General features: G+C 42.9%; 1 protein-coding gene across 1 annotated transcript in view; it reads left to right on the top strand.

Moving 5' to 3' along the window:
* Positions 1 to 1,136: 1,136 nt before the first annotated feature.
* The window catches only part of aatkb (apoptosis-associated tyrosine kinase b), a 42,958-nt gene continuing 19,274 nt past the window's right edge, over positions 1,137 to 24,820 (top strand). Inside the window, exons 1-2 of the mRNA XM_076081585.1 lie at positions 1,137 to 1,218; positions 24,605 to 24,738. Coding sequence (XP_075937700.1) covers positions 1,137 to 1,218; positions 24,605 to 24,738 — 216 coding nt within the window. The remainder of the gene's footprint in view (positions 1,219 to 24,604; positions 24,739 to 24,820) is intronic.

Here is a 24,820-nt window from a genome sequence, read left to right as displayed (position 1 = left end):
ATTTCTGTCACAACCGTTGTAAGCGGCAACATGCACGAGGGGAAAGTTGACTCCCTCTGCTGCCAGGGATCTGATGGTAAGAGAGGATGAGGGAGGCAGGAGAGGAGGGGGGATTGGGAGAGGATGAATGTTGCCGGGTGGGGGAGGGGGCCTCATCCAACATGTATGAACAGTAGGATTACAGTGGGGATAGTCCGGAGAGCCAAGTCCCGCTGTGTGCCTTGCCTCTGCTGTTACAGCAGTCTGTTCATGGGAGTCTCATCTTATCGAACAGAGGCCGAGGAAGAGACAGCCGCAGGCTCTGCCTCCAGAAGTACAATAACACACAAGTCATGACAGGAATATTTACTTTGTAGGTGAAGATGCACCAGACAAATAGAAATAGAAAGTGTCTCCCCCCCCCCCACACACACACACACCACTGTCCGATTATGCACTGTATGTTTCAGTCAGCTGAACATGTTCAGGCAGCACAGTAGCCTATCAGCCTCTCACCCCCCCCCCCCCTCCCTCCTGCAGACAGAGAGCGCAAAAACGCGCTACATAAATTCTATTTGGGCGCATTGGCGAGCAAGATGGCGCTCCTGCCTGTCAGCACCTCGGACAGCTCCCGGCGGCTCTGACTCTAAACTGAGTCTGTTTGATTTGTTTTACATTTATTTGCGGAGGTGGAGGTGTCACGTGACTGCTCTGGTTCGGTCAGAGCGTCCAGATGATTGCGACTGCATCCAGGCGTCGCGTGAAGAAGCTGTGCGCTATTAGCTGCAGCCAGAGAGGGAAATCAAATTCTGGATCAACTTGACTGCTGAACAGGACTTCCTCCTCCTCCTCCTCCTCCTCCTCCTCCTCCTCCTGCTCCTCCTGCTCCTGCTCCTGCTCCTCTGCAGCCACAGTCTCGATTGAAGAGTTCAGGAGGAAGACATAAATCCACCGGCCTCGGCCTGCGGTGACTTCACACCGGAGGAGGAGCGCGTTTCTGTCCGCGTCTGTCTCAGTCACGCCGGTGTGAGATGGAGGGGCGCGCAGAGAGATCACGAGGGGGAATGAAGCTGTGTTCAAGAAATATTGTTGCCTAGCTCTTTGCCACCCGAGCCCTGCAGTTTTACTTTTTAAATACATTTTTTTAAAACACCGATATGAAGACGTTGGTGCTTCTGGTGACGATGTCTTCGGTGGTTTTCAGCCCCGGCTTTGCCCTCAGCTCCCATTTCAGCTCAGGTGAGCCGACATTCCGCTGCTAACATCCCAGAATAATGCTGTTAATGTGCTGTTATCTGTTAACACTCGTTCTTTCTGCATGAACACTATCGGTTGCCGATAAACGCCTACACATCAGTACAGGATTTAAACGGCGCAGTTGTCCTCATATGCAATTGTCAGCGCTGTGTGTCCTTGCGTGTGCGTCCGTATTGATGTTTTTGCATAAAAAGAGAAGTGAGCTGGGGAAACATCATGTGTGATTAACGGTCTTTTTTTTAAGATGCTCTGAGATTTGTTTCTCAGGTCAGATGGGCGTAAAGCTGCAAAGCATATTAAGGTGAAAGGCAGACGTGAAGGTGAAAGGTGAATTGTGGGAGCAGAAAGGCTTCCTCTAATTGGAGCAGGCGGTGCAGCTGGTGTTATCCAATTAGTGCTGGGAAAGAACAGGATTGTGGGAGATGATGAATGGAGGCAGAGTGCCTCATTGTTTCTCACATCCATCTTGGGAATAAATCAGAAATCCCTGCAAAGCGACCGTCTATTTTATCATTATGCAGCATAAGCAGCTACTGTCATTCAGATGGTTCCTAGGCAACCAAAAGGTGCAGCAGGCTTTCCCATCTCCAAAAAATGGGTTTTCCCCACAGAGCCGAAGCATCTCCTAGAGTTGCATCGTCGTGAGGACATCAAACAGAAGCCTTTTTAATCCTGGTTTTTGTTTTAATCCTCGCTTCAGTGCGTCTCTGCTGCCTTTCCTGTCACGGCCACCTTGGTGTCATAATGCCCGCTGCCCTTTTTACAAACACATTCATTCAGCTGCATGAATCCTTTCCAGCGTTTGAGTCTCAGCAGCAGTTGGTTTGTACCAGATGAAGCTTTTCATTCTCTCCTTCGTCTCTTTCTTTTTGTTTGTTTGTTGCACTCTGCCTCCAAACCACACGTTTACAACATGTGGATGTGACGGCTCATTTAAATGTTCTATTTTAAACTCAACTGGTAATTCTGACTGAGTGTGTGTGTGTCACTTGTGTTCTAATAGACATACAGCTGCCAGTTGTGCTTCTTGTATTCATTTAACCAGATTGAGATAAAATGTGTTTTACGATGGTGACCTAAGATGGCAGCAGTTGAGCGCACGTTGATTTCATACATGCAATTCAAAAAACAACAGACATTACATACAGAGTACAAACTACAGTCTGAGAAACTACATCCAGCCTATGAAGGACTAAAGACTCCTCTTTACAGACTAAATGCACTTCTTTCTTTAAAGCAAACATCTGTCAGTCTTTGTCATGGAGCTGACCATGGTGCTGAAATCATGACGGGGGATTATTTTTAGGAAAATTTCGATACTTTTAATCCCAGATTGCGACCTTAATTGTAGAAACATGGAGTCTGGCCACACATCCTGTATTATGACAAGCTTTCCAAATATTACATTTCATATATTGGACATATTACGTATCCAGTATGAATCATTTCAAAGGCTTGTCTCTGAGTTTGACATAAACGAGGCCTTGGATCAGCTGTTGAAGCTAACTGTGTGGAGATCTTCTTCAAAGCCAGTGTGTTGATGTGTGTGAGCTGCTGATTTACACAGAACGGTCTCAATCACGAAAAGACTTTTCCTTTAAACCACGTGTTGTTTTCACACTTAAAATAGCTCCACGATCTTCTTTTTCAACGCTGACCGACAGTCTGATAAGCAATATCTTGTTCTGGGCATCATTTTACACAGTTCCCCCAAATGTGGTATCTCTGGATACTTTGTGATGTTTGACAGCAGGGCGGTGGGCTTTAAAAGAATACATCCATGAGGAGGCATGCAGTCATGGGATTTAATTTAGTTTGATGGTTCATTTCTGGTTTGTTGTATGTTCTAATAATTGTTTGTCTTCATCGTCTTGTTGGTAAATGTCGGTACATTTGCTGATTTTCTTGGTCTTTGAATATATCAAATGTAATTTGTTATCTGGACGTCTGAATATCAGACAAATCAAGCTTTTTGGAAATGTCAAAAACTTGTGATGGCATTTCCCACCATTTTTTTATAGAGTAAACGGTTAATGGGTAAAATAATTGGTAGACTATTTTGATCTTCAGTTTGCAAACTCACTCATTATCATTTTTCTTTTCATAAAGGTCCTACTAGATATGCAGTTTTCCTTCAGCCAGTAGATTATCTATCCGTTCCTTATTAAGTTCATATTTTCACCGGACAGAGCTGGAGCTGCTGGTCGTATCCGAGCGTATTCTGTTTGTTTGTCTGAGGGAGCATCATCTGCACAGATGAGTTTAATGAAGGGAGGTGGATGCGAGGGAAAGAAAATGAAAAGATGGAGGAAGAAATGGGAATGTCAAAGCAAGAAAGCAAATCAAAGAACAAAAAGAAGGAAGGGAAGGAAGATGCTTGTCCTGTAGCTTGGATCGTCTTCGGCCACTGCGTTTGGGGGCGGGTCTTGGAATGACATCACTGCCCAGTTAAGGCAGGGCTTGGTATCAGTGGTGGTGGAGGGGGGGGGGTTCTTTATTACTGGCAGTGCTGGCTGCTTTCCCAGGCCCCAGGTTATCCATTTCACATCTCTCAGTGGGCTCCTGGCTGCGCATACAGAGGCACACTCTCATTATACGGACACAAAAGCACGACACGGTTTGTTTGAAAGCCCAGTGGACTTCCCTTTCTCCGGGCTATCGAGACACTACCGGGTCCGGGTGCTGGAGGACACGAGCATGGAGCTTATTGAGCAGGTAAACCCAGAGGATGCTGGCTTAAAGGACGTCTGGAGTAGATGTAGCTGGAGGTTAGCTTTCTGTAACTTGGTCAGAGATGGGATTTGATTGAGAAGCTGCATCATTTTCAAAGTATGTACAGTAGATGTATGTTTCAGAATAAATGGTGAGCAGTTGGCAGGCTGAAGAAGTGGAGACCACAAAGCTGTGTCTATGAATTGGATTCGTGCCATTTACAGCAATTGAAGCGCCTCTAAAAGCTTTTCTCCCCCGATCACCTCGAAACGTCCCGTTAGCAACAACTCCCCGACACTCGTCTGATCTGAGCCGATGAACAGCACCGCGGTGGTCCATTTGTTTTTTGGTCTGTTTCTGTGGAGCAGAGTGTTCAGAACATAATCGTTCCCATAAGTGAGGCTGCTGAGTGCTATACTCTACCTCTTTGTGTGTGTGTGTGTGTGTGTGTGTGTGTGTGTGTGTGTGTGTGTGTGTGTGTGTGTGTGTGTCTGGAGAATAAGAGCCTCTGATTGTACAAAAACTGATTTGGTTGAAGGATACAAACTGACTTGTTCTCATTGGACTCTGCCTCTGCTCACATTCATTTGAGTGATTAAAGCGAGTTCCTGTCAACCTCGAACGAATGAAAGGGGGCGAAAACATCCTCCAGTCACAACACAAACACAGTCGTACACACACAGGCTCATCAATGAGGCTGGAACAACAGAGCAGTTCACCACTTTGCATCTAAAAGCGCTGAGCTTTATCGAACATCATTTAAACCTGATCGGGATCAATATCCTCTTTGTGTTTTATACTGTATCAGATAACAGGTTACCACTTATTGTCTTCATCGTTTAATGAGGAAACTACACTTTCAATTACTCCAGTAATCTTTATAGAGTCCATCAAATATCTAAAATTAGTAAAAAAAGAAAAGAAATAAAGGTGTTAGATTGCTTAATTTTATTGTTTATTTTAATTTTCAATGATAAAACAGAGAGAAGTTTAATTCTCACAATCTAGCATTTCTGCTTGATAAGTGACGACTGAGCAACTCCAAAGAATAACCTGTTGATCGAGTAATTGCAGCAGTATTCAATTACAAAATCGAGTCTATTATTTAGTTTTGCCCTAAATGCAAATATACAGTATGTTTACTAAACCACGTGGTCCTTTCATACAGACTACTTATTTATTGAATCGTCAGAAAACCAGCAAGCTCAATCCTCGTGCTGTGTATCGTCATCGAGACGTGAAAACGACGCCATCGCTCTACGACGCTCCAATCAGCCGCCAACAACATCCACCGTCACTGTTTACTCGTATATGGATACATGGAGCGGTGACTCTGGTTTGATCAGGAATCCTTCATTGAACGGTGCAGCAAGGAGTTTGTCAGTGTACACGTTTTCTTTGTTTTGTATATAAAGTGTAAAGCATATGAAATATATAAAGATATAATGTGTAAATAAATATTTGCGTAGCCTAATTCTCTGAACAACGCTGTTGTCTTTTCCATAGTTCTTATAAATTCTCCTTCACATCTTAATAATTATTGCGTCAAAGGAGAAGCGGTTAGCGAAAGTCTTCATTGACTATATTACCACATGTGCTGTGTTGCTAAAGAGCGAGTTCACCCTCGTGCTGCTTATTTACAGACTAACTGATTAATCAAGAAAATAATCCTTCAGATTAATCAATCAAAATGATGATCAGCTGTTTTATCAATGCTTGTTGTATTTTAGTGTCGTGTTTTATGTGGAAATCGGTTTATGGTTCATTTCTTTCTTACTGATGAAACTTACTAGAGTTTCAGATTGAAGTCTGCTCACAAACCTTTTATAGACTAGAAGCAGCAGTAAAACACTGACGCTGATGATGATGCTGATGATGCTGATGATGCTGATGATACTGATGATAGACTGCTGAAGCTTGAGGTTCATTACAACTTTAACCTCAACGGGAGTCAAACCGTGTTATTTTATCTCTTAATCCTCACATTGAGAGTTTCATGCTCGCCGCTGCTCTGATCTCTGATGCAGGATCTCTGCCGTGGTGCCCTTGAGCAAGTTTTACTAGCCGATATTAAAGAGCCTGTGTTGGTGTTTCAGCACAATGGACAAACCGTAAGTATGTTTAAAATGCATTTCATGGGCGTTAGAACGTGGTATCACAGCAGTTGTTACACTCGTGTGTCATCACGTCTTCCATCCGTCTCTCTCAACAGAACTCCAGACTGACAGGCCGCCTCACTCATCGCTGCACTGAGTTGCCTCAAAATACAACCATTCGCTCTCCGGATGAAATCATGCGAGCTATTATTTCTCTTATTACTTTGCCTGCCCAGTGTAATTATGGAATAATTTCATTTCCTGGTTCCTTTTTAGCCTCTCAGCTGAGGCATTAACGGCAAATCGATTGGCTATGGAGCGACGCTCGGTTAGAGAGACATCCAGTTATCATCTCTGCTCTGTTTAGTCTGTTTGCACAAGAGAGGCTAATCACTAGACTCGAAGACAGCAGAGTCAACAGTTGAGTGGAGTACTGCGCATTCAATCAATACACGAGCTGGTGATTCATGTTGATGCTGCTCGTGCCCTCTTTGGGTTTTTAAAACCATAAACTTTCCCGTTTTCTGTCACTCTTGTCTTCTGTGTCCTCTTTAATGTAGCTCTCTTTGACTTCCCTGTTTCTCTCTTTCTAAACCTCTCTCTCTCCATATATATACACATATATACACATATATACATGTATCCATCCATCTCCACGCTGTGGACGCCCTCCCAGTCCCTGCAGTATCACAGCAGGCTGTTAAGTCTGTGATTTAGAGGGATTCATCACTGGCCACGCTCGGCTGGCTGAGAAACGGGCTGATTGGTTCAGACTAGTGTGTCCTGATAGTTGTGTGGAAATGTAAGTTGTTAGAGGACAAGGTTGCTGATTGGTTTTGAGCACAACAATGACATCATTTCAGCTGTATTTGTGAATGTTTCTACTGTTTTTGTACTTTATTCAACATCTCTTGGAGAACGAGATGCTGTTACTGATGCAGAGAAATCACTCAGAATGATATAAATAGTTTAGAACCTTCTGATCCTCGTTCATTTGTTCTGAACTTTTGTCAAACCACATCCACTGATGAAAACCACAGCACACTCACTCCAAACCACACAACTGTTTTATTTTATTAGACCACATGTCGATCCCAGTTGGATCGTTGTGGGACAAAGAGGAGTAAAGTCTACCTGAGCGGAGAATGAAGCCTCGCTCCCTCTGTGTGTGTGTGTGTGCGTGTGTGTGTGTGTGTGTGTGTGCGTGTGTGTGCGTGTTGTAATCACAGCTTCTTCTTGCTTTGTTGACATTGCCGGTCGGCCACGTGCATGTTAGTGCATGTGAGGGTGCACCACTCCAACAGCGTCCGCGTGGACCCTAACCACCCTCCTGTTCCCACTCAGGTAACCACTGTTAGCTCTGTTAGCTCTGTTAGCACTGTTATCATTGTTTGCACTGTTAGCGCTGTTAGCTCAGCCGTCGCCATGTTGAGGGCCGTGTGGAGGCACTATGCTCTCAATTCCGTGTTATTAAAAGTGTATTAGTACACGTCATTGTTGTACCTGCAGAGATCTGCTTTGTTATGTTAGATCTGCGTGGCGGTCGCTCTGTGAGGTGACAGCCACTGAACACCCACACAGCTGATACGCCACCACATGCGTCAGTAGTTACAACACAGCAGATACTCCCTCAGACGTCTCCACAGCAACACATCTCACTGAATCAGTGTTGTCATTCATTACAGGTTAATTCAGCATTTCAGAACTCTGCCCGATCAAGGTCTGAGTGAGTCAATACAACGAGTCTCTGTCTCTCTCTCTCTCTCTCTCTCTCTCTCTCTGTCTCTCTCTCTCTCTCTCTCTCGCTCACATAGGCTTCATTATAATTTGCACGTGAGCAGGCAGACGCCACACGTGAAGCTGCTGCAGCTGGAGGAGTTTGGCTATTGATGTTATGCTGTGATGGAGGTTGAGGAGATGCTCTGAGTCTGTGTCTCATTTTTCTTGTGCATGTGACAGTTTAAGTCTGCGAGTGTACATGTGTGTGTGTGTATATATATATATAAATATATATGTTTGTAGATACTGTATTTGCACATGTCGGTTTTAGATAGAATGAGCAAGAAAAGGGAGCGTCTGTGTAGTTGTTGTGGGCGGACGTGTAAGTGCACATTGTGTGACAGCATTTGCTCCAGTTTTCTAGTCTTGGCCTCTTCCCCTGCCTCCTGTTTTGGTCACAGATGAGCTCATCCAATATTTAGAACGTCAGTCATCCGGGCCTGGATCAGTCGAGTCCCCCATGGCCGGAGCTGGACAACCACAATCCTCCAGATACACAGACACACTCTCAATTTCATTTTCATAATTTCAATTTTCTTGTTGGCAAGACATGTTATTGCCATGCTAAGGCATATAAAGAGGGAACGTAGTGGATAGAGGGGGGGGGGGTACAGTACTGTACTGCGGTACAGTACACAAGCTTTTTGTGTAGTTGTCAGCGTGCATACATTTCAAAGGGGCATCACCAAAACCATTGACAACATGTTTATTGGCATTATGAGTTCTCATGTCATTAAGACTAATTACAATGGGAGAGATTTTCTCTCAAGGCACAGACTTAATGTTTACGAGGGACTTGTTTCCAACAGTGAAGGCAAATTTAATGTCATCTTGATAGTGTGAATGGAGGAGGGCAGTCAGTGTTGCCATTGTTAGTACCACCTACAGGCTCAGTGTGATTTGCACTGTAACTAGAAACTGAAGTGTGCAACAATGAAGATCTTCATCAGATTGAGTTTTCTCTGAGTCGGATACTTTTCTCTTTTTTTATGTTTTGCCCAGGCGGCAACCTCCGGTTCTGCCGAGTGAAGACGAGGCTTCATGTGTTAAAGAGGCATTCTCTCTAGTGTCCACCAGGGGGCGACTCCTCTGGTTGTATAGAAGTCTATGAGAAAATGACTCTACTTCTCTCTTGATTTATTACCTCAGTAAACATTGTAAACATGAGTTTATGGTCTCAATCTCTAGTTTAGAGTCTTCTTCAATACAGCATGATGTTCATTTAGTACATTATGGTCCATTTAGAGTCAAACAGACCATAAAGCAGGGGATGCTTTAGGGCGGGGCTACACAGTGATTGACAGGTCTCTACCAGAGACGTATACGGCGTCTCTACGTCACTCCTCCTCAGTCCAGATATGGTCACTTCCATTCATTTGCTACAAAAATTCACCAAAATGGCGATGGCGGAATCACCTGTCTCTGCCATTCACCACTTTAACATTAAACATAAACATGGTCATAAATAACATTGATTTGTGCATTAAAGTTTCTAATCAGAGGTTTGTACTGACAATCACGAGGCAGTATGGTACTCCATAAGAAGTATAGATACTCATGGGGGCATAAATGAGACGGGACAGTACTCACATACTGGCCCAGTTCAACCACTGCTTTTATCCAACTAGTTACATAAGAAACCAATTAAGCCCACGAACAGTGAACATGAAAAATAAATCACAACATTTCTTGAGAACCCTTTCTGTTGTTATGTTCATAGAGTATTCATTTAGTCTGTTTGTACCAGTCATGCCACAGATCATCTCAGTTATATAAAGCAGCCTGCACGTGTTTATCACGTGATGCTTCAACATACAAATTATTATTCCAGTTCTGAACAGGTAGAGCTATTCTTTCCTGCTAAAAGCACTTCAAATGCATAATGTTTCTGAACATAAAGCCATTTCACAGCCTGATATACTAAAAGCGTCTCCATGGCAACCGTGCTTCCAAACCGGTGCACGGGGGGGGGGGTGTACAATCACGCTCCCTGTGATTGTACATCACAAACCTGCCGGCATCTCTCAACTAATACTTGAAAAGACGCGGCGGTCTCTGTGCTCTCCACACGCTGGCCCTTTAAGAGACGCTCCATCAGCTGAAAGCTGCTTTTATGCAAATGTCCAGAGTACAACAGGAAAAATACCAACGCATTTAAACAGTTCTGCTGAGTCTGAATAACCAAAAGTCTGTCTTTTGCCATCTGCAGTAACGATTTGTTGGAATTTAAATGAGCTGACCTCATCCAGTAATGCAGTTTCCTTTCATCACAGGGTCATCTTCTTCGTCTACATGTTGTGTTTGTGACTCATATCAGCTCCCTTCTTTCCTGCTATAATGGTGATAACACTGCAGTCAAACCTTATTTGTGTCAACACATCCACATGCCGTGGTACTCTCTAATATCTGTTATTAGCATAGTTTGGATAACATTTGGAGACCAGTTGTGTTATATGTTTTTTTATGTTTTCTTCATTATTGTGTCATCATACAATGCTAACGTTGTACCATTGACTGTATAAGAAGTGGCCGTAGTCACCATGAGCCTCAAGTTTGTCATTTTGGCAGCTGCCATCTTTGTTTTTGGTTTTTTTGCAACTAGAATTGACACGAGAGGGTGGAGCTAAGAACAACAACAGAACACTGAAAAAGACCAAAATGTTCTAATTAACATTCATGAAGTGAAAACACGCTGTGAAAGGATTAAAGGTAAAAGACAAAAACACAACCGTCAACGCCTTGGTAGAGACCTGTCAATCACAAGGTAGCCCCGCCCTAAAGCATAGCCCCTGATGGACATGAGAGAGGATGCAGGTTTCAGGCTTCTCTGAGCCGCAGGACGCCGCCTCCTTATTAAATAATCAAGGTTCACTGCGTTCATTTTTTATGGAGCAGATCAGTTTCCTGCAGCAAGAAGACACTCGTCACAGTAAACAAGGTTCTGTTGTGGTAAGAGATAAAAGAAAGTGAAGAGAAAACAGGGAGAAAACATGTGCGGGTCGCTCTAAATAAGAACTATTAAAACAGGAAACAATCCTTCCACATAAAACTGACGAGTTAAATTCATGAGCAGTAAATCACATCGTTACTGAATTGAATCCACTCAGGTTTGTTTTGCTGCTGCAGCCTTATGTGGTCCGGTATGAGCAGTGGCTTGAAGTGACTAATGTTAGATGGACGTTAGATTGCTGTGCTACTGACATTACTCAGTCAGTTTGCTGACTTAATGACTCTTGTGCTGATGTTACTCTGAGTTTAGCATGTCACAGATTTACATTTCAGTTGAATATACATCCAGCATGTGCTGGAGAATTTATTTTGGGTTTGTATCTCCTGTTAGCTCTGCTTTTGGTCTCCACCTGCTCCGGAGGAACCTGCCCGTTCTTGTTCCCGACTTGTCAAATACCGAAGTGGCCCTCGGGGCACTGAGGCCCCCTTTAGGGTCTGTATGAGACGCACCAGGCTTTTAACTAGCTCCAGTGTCAACCCATCCGCGTCAGCTTTAGACTGAGCAACCGACGTAGTATAAACAGAGTGAGATTCCACTTAGTTTGGACGGCTCAAACAAACACAGGACTTTCACTCAGGAGACTGCTGTTTGTGTCCTGTGTGAAAACAAGTCAAAGTTTAGTTACTTCACCGTAGTTTTGTCTGTAACTTCCATACTTTACTACTGCCAGTTACACAACAAAGGCAGTTATTTTATGGAACAAATTTACTTATTTTGACCCCATCCAAGATCTTTTCCTAAACCTGACCAAGCAGTTTTGTTGAGCAACTAAACCTAAAAACGAAGTAAACCTTTGTTGGAAGTTTGTTTTGAAAAGAGACAAATACCGGCGCCTTGATACCGACGCACAAGGCACCGTTCAGCGTTTGTATTAGATGTCCGATGTAAACGACGACTGTTGGACGCATTGGACCTGCGTCAGTGTCCCATCTGAAACCAAAAGTTGAGTTATTTTATTTAACGTGACGCTACTTCACTGAGTCACATTATGTAACTTCCGTAGTTTAAGGAACGTAACAGATGTACTTGTTTAAACCCCAAACCATGTTGCCTCAGCCTAACCGCGACCGCTTCCCAACGTTAACCACATGTTACAACATCAACCACATGTTACAACGTTAACCACATGTTACAACATCAACCACATGTTACGTTAACCACATGTTACAACGTTAACCACATGTTACAACGTTAACCACATGTTACAACGTTAACCACATGTTACAACATTAACCACATGTTACAACATTAACCACATGTTACACTATTAACCACATGTTACAACATTAACCACATGTTACAACGTTAACCACATGTTACAACATTAACCACATGTTACAACGTTAACCACATGTTACAACATTAACCACATGTTACAACATTAACCACATGTTACAACGTTAACCACATGTTACAACGTTAACCACATGTTACAACATTAACCACATGTTACAACATTAACCACATGTTACACTATTAACCACATGTTACAACATTAACCACATGTTACAACGTTAACCACATGTTACAACATTAACCACATGTTACAACGTTAACCACATGTTACAACATTAACCACATGTTACAACGTTAACCACATGTTACAACGTTAACCACATGTTACAACGTTAACCACATGTTACAACATTAACCACATGTTACACTATTAACCACATGTTACAACATTAACCACATGTTACAACGTTAACCACATGTTACACTATTAACCACATGTTACAATATTAACCACATGTTACAACATTAACCACATGTTACAACATTAACCACATGTTACAATGTTAACCACATGTTACAACGTTAACCACATGTTACAACATTAACCACGCCCAAACCTTCACCAAGACAACACGCCAAAGGCTGCGACTACAAAGATGACGAGGGATTGTGGCAAAACGACAAAATCTGAGGAGTATAAAGATGAGATCACGTTGCGTGTGCTGCTCTCCTGTGAGGTGTGTGTGTGTATGTGTGTGTGTGTTATGTAATTGCATCTGTGGCGCGATGTCACATCTGAGCGTGTGCAGTCAGTGTCGATGGGGACAGAGTGCAGGAAGAAGAGATAAATTCTGCTCGAGTGGCCCCCCTCTTCCTCTCTGGGAGGCTCGTCCACAAACAGACAGCGGTGGAAAGAGAAAGAGAAAATAAATAAATCCAAAAATGTGTGAGTGAGTGTAGAAAAAGAAAACAGGCAGTGAGGACCAAGGAGGAAGTCAGAGATTAAGGACTTAGAGGGAGAACTGGAGGAAGTAATAAGCATGGAGGAATAATTGAAACATGCTCTGATGGTGATAGTGATTATTTTCTCTGCTCCGTTGAGTCGCATCGACTGAGATGATTTATCCAGATAAGAGCCACAAACAAACATCACGACATGCTCATACTCTGCTGTCATGCTAAACGAGGTCCACTCAGGTGCACCATGATGTTTCCTGTGTGGCGCTCTACAGAAAGACCCATAATCCCTTGCTTCTGAGCTACTCTCCCCACTACAAGGACTTGATAAATGGCTGTCTTTCACTACGTATCACACTGAATAATATTCTCCAGGTATTATCTTGACAAATAATCTATTCTCTAACAACAGATTCAAGATCTGAAGGATTCATAAGTGTGTGTGTGTCTGGTTGCTTCTAAACTGACAAATGTGACACAAAAACAAGTATTATTACTAAGCTTGTATCTATAAAAGTAACAAAATCAAACGTTTTTCATATGTTACATTATTTTAATTATGTGATTGTGACAATATTAAACATTGTACCTGTTAAACATCACCATGTTAACATTGTCTGTGTTAGCATATTAGCATGCTGACGCTAGGACTTAGCTCAAAGGGCCTCAGTGCAGCTTCACACATTTGTTTTTACGGCAGCTTTGGTTGAGTCTCAGGGCTCTCATCATCTTCTTCTCCTCAAAATCATCTCTAAGCGGTCATTGTAACCGATTACAACAATAATAAACATTATTATTAATAATAATTATGATAGATTAATACAGCGATATTTTCTGAGATGGTTATCATACTGTGAAAAATCTCATACAGCTGCAACCCTGTTTACCATTTTCATGTTTTTAAGTCAAACTAAAGCACCATTCTACCAAACTTAAGATCATGTCTCCTCTCGATGACAAAGCAACCCCACAGAGCACAACACAGCAGCTGTTTATCCTCATACAGAGTGAAAGCACAGAGCTTCAGCTGCGTCCAGTAAACCCACGCATGCACATGCAGCAAATCCCATCATCCCTGGAACAGCGCCGGGGATATTAAGATGGAGAGCAAACATGAAGGCGAACAAAGGAGTGACATTATGTTTGTTTTGATGGGAGGTCAGTGGGAGGGATGAAGCTGCTCCGCTGGTTCTCTCCGTGTTGTGACCTTTAACAGATCACACACATGTGTAACCCGCTACGTGGCCACACACGTCTGGCTTTGAGTGTAAACAGTCAAGAGGGATGATGAGTGCATAAAAACAGTTTATCTATAACTCAGTGAATGTTCACTATCAATTCTGTTGAGAGTGACAGTTTGAAACGGTTGATTGACAGTCAGGTTATTAGACTAATGGATAGAACTTGAACTGGAGCCTTCAGGTCGAAGTCCACAGGGTTGTGAGAGGGATTCAAATCTTTTAAATAAAAGTGGCAACACCACAGTTTAAAAATACCCAAAACAGTAAGCAAAAGCAATCCAATACTAATAATTAATGTACTCAACTTTACAAAGAAAAAAATACTCCGTGGGAAGAAAAGGGCTTGCGGTTTTGGGGATTTTCATATTTCCTTTAGATTGGTAAAAGAAGGAAGGAAGTAAGGAAGGAAGGAGAGAGATAGTAGCTTAAATCGGCTGCCGAACCACGAGACTACAAAACAAGTTGTTTCCTGTGAGACTCCTTAACTCACCCTCCACCCTCCATATATAAGATATTTTTGTTTTCTTTCCTATGTAGCAAATTGGGACACCAATCTAAATTCCGTCGTGCAACGTCAAATACAAACCTTTGTAACCTTGTAAATATTGTACTGAATTCCAGCGCTCAAGTAAATATATGTAGTTCTGTTCCACCGCTGGACGTCCTGCTGACGTGGCCCCGGGGCCCTCCAGGGAGCCGGGTGCTGAATAAACCAGATGGGCCCGAGGTGTTTCTGGGCAGAGAATCATCTGGGGAGGGAAGGGAGAGCCTCAGGTGGAAGCTGTCTGCTGCTGAGGCTGCACTCGGCATACTGAGGTGTATAGCTCTGCCACAGCAGGGCAGGAGGTGTCAGGTAGACGACACACACAGACACACACACACACACACACACGGAAATAAACAGCAGAAGTGCCAACGCAGGTGATCTGCAGATCTGTTCTCTTATTTGTGCGAGGTCGCTGAACAGAGATAATGCGGCTGAGCTGTTTCACGGTTAGTTGCTCTGAATTACAGCTTCCTGTGTAATGCGGCTACAGTACGTGGGCTGAATGCTCATACGGAAGGAAGACTTCACTCCCTCATGATATGAATAGTTAATCCTCCGAATCTTTAGTGCGAATGGGTCTGAGCAGTGTATCGTTCTGTAGCTCCACTGGAGGAACAAGGAGCCTCAGGAAGGGAACTAGAGGGAGTCCAATTCCAACATTATGAGCAGCCGAGTGAGAAGAATAGAACGACATCGGGTCAGACTAGTGTTTCATTTGTGGGATCTGTGGGGATTTCCAAAATGTACATTTGTTGTGTAAAACTGCAACAAATGGCCTGCTGTGTTTCTGTTGTGCTCTCACAGTGTTGTGGCCCCTTGTTGCTGTAGAATATGTAGAATATGTAGAATATGTAGTTTGGATGTAAATTAGATCATTTTAATGGTGAATGTTGTTTGTTTTTGGTTTATCTTCTATGAATCTCTCTTTGGGGGGATTTCCTGTGTTTCATACACTTTCAAGAACTTCAAAACAACAATAAACAACTTTATTTAAATAGACAATGTGATAAAGTGCTTTATAAAAGAAAAAACAGATACAATGAGAATAAGGAAATGAGCACAGGTGAAGATAAAACAAATAAAAACAGTTTAAATAAATAGAAATACAATCAAAGACCTCTCAAAGCTTCCACAGAGAGAACAGTTTGAAGATAAGGCTCCTTATTGTTTTCTCTTGTGCAAATAAATGCTTCATGAAAATCCTGCTGTGCTTTTTACAGATGTTTTAGTGGAATTTGTGTAAAAACATAAACCACCAAAGAGTGAGAATGCAACCTAAACAACGTGACTCTCCAGATCTGTGTGGTGTCAGTGAGTAGATACATTAACAAGTGGCTCGATATTAAGTGGCTACTTATGAACACGTATTTGGTAGAGAAACCCAACCTTGCACGCAAGCGACTAAAAGTCACCAGTTAACACGGTCACCTGCTGAAACGCTCTGAATCCTGCAGAACTTCAGTCGGCTGATCGATTCTGAGCCGAACATGCAACAACTGGACGTTTTGAAGCTGGTAACTGTTTTAATTAAACGTTTAGAGCTTTATAACTTATCTAGATGTTTGAGGTAGAATGTTACTTCCATTGCCAACACACACATTCTTATCTTTGATGACGTCAGCTGTTAAATGGTCTCCGTGCCTAATAGCAGTTCATAAGCATTTTTCCTTTTTCTTAGATTGTTGTTTCTCTCTCATGTTGAGCCAAAATGACAGACTGGTGTTATTTAGGTGAGTGTGCGGAAGGTTGAATTCCTTTCTAGTGTTCAGGGTTAGTGGTTCTTTGTCTCGGCTCAGCATCTGTGAGCTGAGCGGGATTTGTGGGAAGCAGTCACCATGGAAACCAGTTGATTTATACCCTAAAAAAAGCCTGTTCTTGAGTCAGACACGTCGGCAGCTGTTCGCCAACATTTGGTTGTGTTTACATTCAGATCTGCGATGACAAACATGCATCACAGCTGTTGTCTGTCTGAAGTGAAGAACACTGCAGCGTTCCTCGTGCACCAGCAGATGTAGGCTATACGGCAGATTGGTTTCTCTTTGGCCCCTGAGCACAGATTGTTCATGTCCAGATCATCGGCTCCATGCAGTTCACATGTTCGGGCTTGTTTAACCTTCTCTGACACTCCCCTCCACCCATCTGTTTTCCTCCTGTCACCACGATCATCATCATCATCATCATCATCATCATCATCTTCCATCTCTCCTCTGTTATTTTTTCATAACTGATGAGTCTTCCTGTCGTCATGCCGTCCCCGTCTCTCTCTCTCTCTCTCTCTCTCTCTCTCTCTCTCTCTCTCTCTCTCTCTCTCTCTCTCTCTAGTGGTAGAAGAACGGTTTCAGCAGTCTTTTATTTTATCAGCCCAGCAGTTTGTAAAACCGTCGCTCGGTCGGCTGCGAGTGAAGAGTCTTCGTCCCCGTCACTGGTTTGGTACACAGACATGGAATAAATACTTTTATGGTGTTTTGAGTTATAATTTTTGATGGACTGTGAGTTTGTATTATGGGATAAATAAGGCGTTGTAGTTTTTTAAAGCGGTATTTATCCGCTGGTGATTGGGTTTGACTATTGTCTTTACCATTGTTGCATGGCATCATGTTTCCTTTTAGCACAAATTAAACTCTAACTCTGATTTATTGTCGTGGTTGGAGCTCTGCAGTCGGGGAAAGATTTTTTTTCCCAAATACTTATTTCATTTAAAAATAATACAAATATATAGAAACTTCTATTATTACATCAAACTGTTTTTCCATTGCGTTACACAAGATGTTATGCATGAACATGATTTTTGTTTTAATAGATGGCGATAGTATTTCAGGTCAAGCTTGGTGTAAATAAATAACCTTTAAAATGTCATTTCTATGCCCGTTAGGGTTTTAATTATGACCCACGAACACCTTGAAGATGTAAAAATAAACCTTCCAAAGGGTAGAAACACAAACAGACACATTTACATGCAGACATTGCAGAGCATCCCTCCACACTTCAGGCAGGCTGGTGTTGTCTGTCGGTGGCTGTTCAAGTTCATCACTCGCCTGACACCCGACTGCTAGCGTCAGCCTGAGAGCTAAAACTGTCCCCAAATTCACAGCCGTACAGTGAGTACGTTTGGCAGTGAATCACATGAATATTTTCACAGGGGTTTTGCATGATTCATAAAGACTTGAAGTTTGGACATTCCACGTGTTGTTCCAAAGAATATCATCTTCTTTATCATCTTCAGGAATTCATTTTTGCATTTAAAATTTTTTACACGAAAAACGAAGACATTTACTTACAGACACGTGATGAAGCTAACAGTGTGAGCGAGCTCTCTAGTGATTCATGTGTAGGATGGCGACCTTTTCAAGACGCTATAGGTCACATTTGCATCTGACATAGAATGTTCTTTGTATCCCGGTCTGGTTACCATGTTTGGACCTTTTTAAACATCGGTGTGTGTGTGTGTGTGTGTGTGTGTGTGTGTAGGAGAAGGCCCTGTCTTGTCCATTAGTGGTTATAGCCTTTATTTCTTTGCTTCCAAGGCTTTGTGTTCACTGGTGATTTGACTTTATCGTGAACGCTGACATGGAAGACAGTAAAGACAGTAAAGAAAAGACTGCCCTTCACTCTCTGCTTCATTCATCCTTAATTGGGATCACTGTGTAAATTCTTTGCTGTGTCCGGTTTCACCTTTCTCTTCGCTGAGCTTTAAGTAATTTAGCTGTGACGAGGACAGTAACCAGGGCTGACGGAGGGTGAAGGGTATCGGCGGTCCCCTGGATACACTTCCTGCCGAGTCCCCTGAGCTGGACATGAGCAGCGGTCACAGGAAGAGAGCCAGGGCAAGGATGTAACTGTCCTGGCTTTGACTCTGTGTCCCTTCTGGACCACAGCGGCAGCTTAAAACTGGGCATCGCTTGCTCCATAATGGCCAGTCGGCTTATCTGAATGGAGCACACTTAACAATAGCGACACACTGATCGCTGATGGCTCAATTAGACTTCCTGTAAAGCAATGATACAAGAAATGCACATGTTGGTAGAACAACTGTTGTATGCACTTCACAGTGTTAATGCCATGAAGACAGAGCGTAAATATGTCCTGTCCACGATTCAAAACAACTCATCGCTCTCCGTTGACTCTATATTGTGTGATGGTGCCTCCTTGTCACTTTGGTCTGCTGGTTAACAACAGAAGAATCCCTAAAAGCTGCTGTGTGGTGGCATGAACCACCAACAGAGTAAAGACACAGAACTAAGCTTTTATAAGCTGCCAAACTGAAAACACTGAGGATACAGTTAATAAGACGTGAGGCATCAGGAAGAATGGGAAAACACTCAGTGTGCCGACGATGTGTAACTATATTTATGTTAATTAAGCTCAAGTATTTTTACAGTGTGTAGCTTGTGTTATAGTGAAATGTGAATGAATCAGAAAGCTTTGCAGCTTTGTGTTTGTACAAGGGCTTTATCAGCTGGATCTCATGAGGCCGACTGTTTTCCCCCGTAGTGCGTGTTTATTATTCACTATTGATCCAGACCAGCGTCTGACAGTCTGTCTGAGGTAAACTGTTGTATACCTGAGAGTTACTGTAAGATATCTTTATATCCTTTTAGTGAAATACTCTACGTGAATTTGAGTTCCTACTGGTAAACAAATACAGTGTATACAGTATGTCTAGGGCTTTTATTGTGAAAGGTCAGAACGGAAGGAGTTAATCTGGTCTGTGCTGCTTTGTCAAGTTTAAAAGGAGTAATAAAAGTTGCCGTCTTCATTTGGACTACGCAGCCTCTGTGTTGTTGTACACTAAAGTGTACGTGCAACGTGATTGGTTGATGCATTTATTTGTGGTGCTTAAGAAAATCAACTTTGTTCTGAAACTGTCACGATCAGGCTTTGCCCTGTGTGTTCTGTGTCTGTTTCTTTCTGTAGCTCCTCACTCACCTAATCAGTTCATTCAGTGCACCTGCCAGTCACACTCACCTCATCAGCTCATTACTCTCACCTGTTCACTCTGCCTAGTCACTATTTAAACCCCTGTCTTTCACTCACTCACTGCCAGATCATTGTTTGTTTTCTACCTACCCGCCCTTTTTGCTCATCCTGTTCCCGGTTTCCCAGTCTGTCTGCCCTGCCGGATTTTCCCCCTCGTCTTGTCCTTGGATTACCTGTTTTTGTTTGTGAGCTATTAAAGACCTTTTTTCCCCTACTCTGACTGTCTGCGCTTGAGTCCTCATCATGCCCCGTGACAGAAACAAGAAGGAAATAGCTTTTTCAGCCAGGATATAATGTTTTAGTCTGTAGCTCTGATCTAAATGTCCAACATACCAACAAGACTTTAGTTTATCTGACAAGTCACCCCAGTGACTCACACCTGTGCTGTACTGCTGCAGCTCAGGCAGCTTGGTTCGTATTGTGTGCTCTGCTATAAGAAAGTAAAGACAGACTTGTCTCAGACTCACAACCTGTCAGTGACATAACTATCTGAGCCAGCACTTCCACTAGTGAGCTACGTTTTTGACAGTAGATCTGAGGTCTGTGTCAATAACTCTGATACCCAAGTGGGCCCAAGTGGACTCATGGCGAGAAGAAATGTGTGTTTCTTAGAATCAGTTTCTTTGATCATCGGTTCTTGGGCTACGTATCGCTACTCTTTTTTCCTTCTTTTAACACGGCTGTTAATATAATCAGGCTGCTGACAGTGTTGGTGTTCTCTCCCTGATTGGGTGTCAATATATTCTCACCCACCGCCACTTGGTAAGCATCCCTGCTCTTCAAACTGTGACACTCTAAGTATTCCTATAGCGTCAGTTTTGGACGTGTCAGGGACGGCGTGTCAGTTTCCGCTGGTTACATGCAAAGAGTCTTTTCAAAATAAACTCCCATGTCCACTGGGTGAGAGTCCTGTGGTTGTTTGACCCATGCATCTATTCCTTTAAGTCCCCAGCTAAGTGCATCTTTCTTAAAAAGTCTTTTTCAATCTACAGTATAGGGCCATTGTTATTCTAACAGGCCGTGATGGCGTTTTATACTACTGAGGGTTAATTATTCAAAATTTGGGAAGCAGTCAGTGTTCACAGATATCTTGCAACTAACTCATTAAGCTGCAAAAGTACCCTGAGTGATTCTTCTGCTAGCTCTGTCTGTGTAAAGGCCGAGCGAACACGTGAGGCTGTCAGATAGACTCAGTGTTCAGTTTCTGGTTCTGCCTGCTTTCTGCTGAGGAGATTCTCCTGAGGGGGGAGACGCTGCAGAGTACACAGCCCTTCAGCCGCTTCTTCTTTACTCAGCTCCTTTCTTCCCTCCTCTCGTCTCCTCATGCTCGCTCCATTTTTCATCATTTAGTCATCAGGATGTGCTTCGGCTCTCTGCCTCGGGAGGCTAAAAATGGCTACCACCTCTGAGTAGCTGAGAGCTGCACGGTTCTCAAGCTGCCTGCATCAAGTAGTAGAAAGGAGAGAAAAGATGCAGCCGTTCACAAACTGTCAGTCCACATTCCTGTGTTTTTCACCTCAAATGAATCTTGTGTTTTGTGTTTTTTTGACAGCAGTAAATGAAGCTGTCTGGAGGGGACATGTCCCTGTGAACTAAGCAGCCTTTAGCAGGAGACATTGGTCTCTTTGGACCTTGGTTCATTACAGCTAACGAGAGGGAGAGCCCTCTCTATTTCATTACGATTGAGCAGTCAATGGCATTGATTTTACAAAGCCAGGGAAGACAACACAACAACGAGGTCCTATTGTGTGTTTCTGTTACAAAGAGAGGATGCGTAACATCTTCGTACAATTGCTGACTAGCCAAATCAGACCAGCATCACATGACTGCACCGATATATTTCAATGATTTTCCCCTTCCTTCCCTCTCTTGTTAGCCAACTTACTAACTGCTGTACTAAGCTTGTTTCTGCACCTGCTATCTCACTGGGTACTCTACTGTAACAAACCTCCTGCTTAAGATTAGATATTTATCCTTTCTTTATCCTCCACATTTCTCCCCCTTCTCCTACATCCACTGCTTCCTCCTCACCTCCCTGCTTTGACACACTTGGAGGATTGAGGTGGAACGGAGGTGTCTCTTATCTCTCAAACTCAATCCATAAATGTTTCAACAGAAAGATTCTCAATGTTCTCTGACTCGAGCTCATTGGTTCCAACTGAAGACGTACTGCAAACCTACAATGAACCCTTCAGTGAAGAATCACCATGATTATAATATAGACCTTAATAAATCTGAATAAATCTGAATTGTTTGATCATTTACTAAAAGGCGTGTACTCTGTGAATAAGATGTACAGCAGTGTTGGTCATTTCTGATTCATTGTAGACTAGACGAGTAGCAGTCGCAGGATTTTACATCTGCTTATAATAATACCGTTCAAATGTATCAGCTGGACTTAACTGCTCTGTGTTCATTGCGAGTGCACGTGGCTCTACTGTATGTGTTGCTCAAATATTAATCCCCACTTGTGCTGCGGGGGGGGGTTTAAATAAACCACAACAGAGCCAGGATATGTCTCTGCTCTCTGTAATTAACCCCCTGACACATACAAGGTGATTAACTCTGAATCGTCTTAGTGTTTCAAAGCACTAAAGGGTTATTGACTGATTTAGCAAGCTGGCTTTTCCCACTTCTTCCTCCCACTCTGCTTCATGTGCATCATATTGCACTTTTTATGGACACTCTTTCTGGACCGCTGGTTTTTATTTAGTCCAGTCGAGTGAAATATTCAGTGCTCAGACTCCATGTTTCAGAAACCCCTGAGCGGTCCAGCTCAACCCGCATTTAACTGTTCAATTTGCATGTTTTTTTCCATTTAAAAAAAAACAAATGAACATTCTCGTCCTCTTACATTCTGGCAGCCGGCCTCCTAAACAACAGTGTCCACACTCCAATTATACTAAGAGCCCGATTCTCACTGAGAGCCAGTTGCACCAGCTTTCAGATGATCAGCAGAAACTGGCATCAGAAATGACTCTCTGTGCTCCGTTTGTCATGTACGTGTGTGTGTGTGTGTATGCGTGTGTGTGTGCGTGCGTGCGTGTGCGCGTGCGTGTGCGTGTGTGTGCGTGCGTGGAGCTGGGTGGCACTGCTGTTGGCATGAATCAGTGTGAGAGAGATTTACAGCTGAAGGCGATCCCGCATGGCTGTCCGTCCAATCTGTTTCCTTGGTAACCGTTGCATTTCGGAAGCCGTTGCAGAATGAGAAGAATAAATCATCCGCTGCTCGGATATGGCCCTAAAGAGTGGGAACAAGATATTATTTACGAGGTTGGGCAGCATGCACGCGGCACACATGAGGAATAATTCAAGCCATGAAAGTCTGAAGATTGGCGTCTCAGATGCAGAATGAGGCTGAGAGAGAAACGGAGCCTGAGATCTACACTGATGGCTTCAGAGGTGGAACTAGAGGATGTTTATACTGTATGTCAACTGTGTCAATACTGTACCATTATTATAATTAGATCTTTCTTTTAATCAAACACCTAAATTTCTTGTTTTGCAGATAAATTCTATTATAGAAGTGATCTTATAGGACACAAGTGAGGTGTTTTATTGTGGTGCCAAAGTGCCCTTTGGGGCGTCTTCAGTGGGTTTCATTGTGTTTTATCACTCTGCTGTCAGTTCTGGGGTACATCTCACAGAGTGTTATGGTTGAAAAGCATTTATTTTGGGCATTCCCTTGGCCTAAAGAAATCCCGATGTCCAAGGTTGCTTGGTTGCATGTCAACCTCTTTGCTTTCTCGCTGTGTTTCCTCTCCGTCTTCTGTCTCTTCTGTTAAAGTTACTCAGATGAACTTTTAATATGAAACCGTCTCAATTCAAAGGTGCAGTTTGTAGGATTTGGTAGAATCTAGCGGTGAGGTTGCAGATTGCAACCAGCTGAAACCAGCTGAAACCAAGCGTGTAGAAGAACTACGGTGGCCCACGCAAAAATGCAAAAAAACGCGAATGACCTTATCTGGAGCCAGAGTTCAGTTTGTCCATTCTGGGCTACTGTAGAAACATGGCTGGTGCAAATCAGGTGAAATCATGCAGGTTCACCAGAAACCATGAATACCAACATGTTTGGTCTGTTTAAAAAATATCAGAAATATGAACATTTACAATACTTTGACTTTTACAATAATCTTTAAATTTAAATAATAACAAAATGTGAGTAATAAGTAAAACTGCTGCTTAGTTAACACCTGCATCGTTAACCAATAATCAGAAATGCATAATGGACGTGAAAGAGGAGGAGTTAAGCCATAGACTAGCCCATAGAAGAGGGATAAAAATAAACTGGAAAATATAAAGAAAATATATCTTAAATATACACAATACAATGCATGTACTATGCATGTCTATCAAGTTTATCTCAGAGCTTGAGAATGTTGTGAAAAAGACAATAAGTGCAGAAGATGTGCCTCTGCTGTCGGGTGAGGGTGATAAATCAACAACATGCATTTATTGGCTGGTTTTCTGAGCAGAAGTGTTCATTGTGTTCAGATAAATCCTACAGAGCTGGAATGTTTCACAGCATTTCATTTTTCAGCAAAAACATGACGACAAGCTATAAATCAAACATGTGAGTGTCGCTTACTGGAAATATAAAGTCTCCTGAGAAAGCAGTCAGCTCCTGTGTGAAACATTTAAATACCACAGCGTACCGATGTAGAGTACAACCCTTTCATTGCTGTAATCGTATTGCGTTCATATGCCATACGAGCTTTAACATGCATTTGATCGCATTAGTGTCGTGCACACAGTCTAATAGTGTTACGCCTCGCCTCATATTCTGTCCGTCTGTAACGCTTGTGTCCTGCAGATGGCGCTCCGCTGAGTGGGCTGTCCTGGTCGTCATCCCTGGCCGTGGTGGCCATCTCCCTCTCGGGCCTCTTCACCTTCGTCTTCCTCATGCTGGCCTGCCTCTGCTGCAAGAAAAGCAAAACCGGCTTCAAGGTGGGCCTCTCCTCTTTAACCGAACACCATTTCTCCTCGACTTCCACGTGAAACATGAAAGAAATATGAGGCATGAAGACGA

The sequence above is a fragment of the Anarhichas minor genome, unplaced genomic scaffold (genome assembly GCF_050575085.1).
Source record: "Anarhichas minor isolate MPS153535 unplaced genomic scaffold, ASM5057508v1 ptg000082l, whole genome shotgun sequence".
Taxonomy (NCBI): domain Eukaryota; kingdom Metazoa; phylum Chordata; class Actinopteri; order Perciformes; family Anarhichadidae; genus Anarhichas; species Anarhichas minor.
Note: the sequence above shows the minus strand (reverse complement) of the source record. Positions and strands in the feature narration are given on the sequence as shown.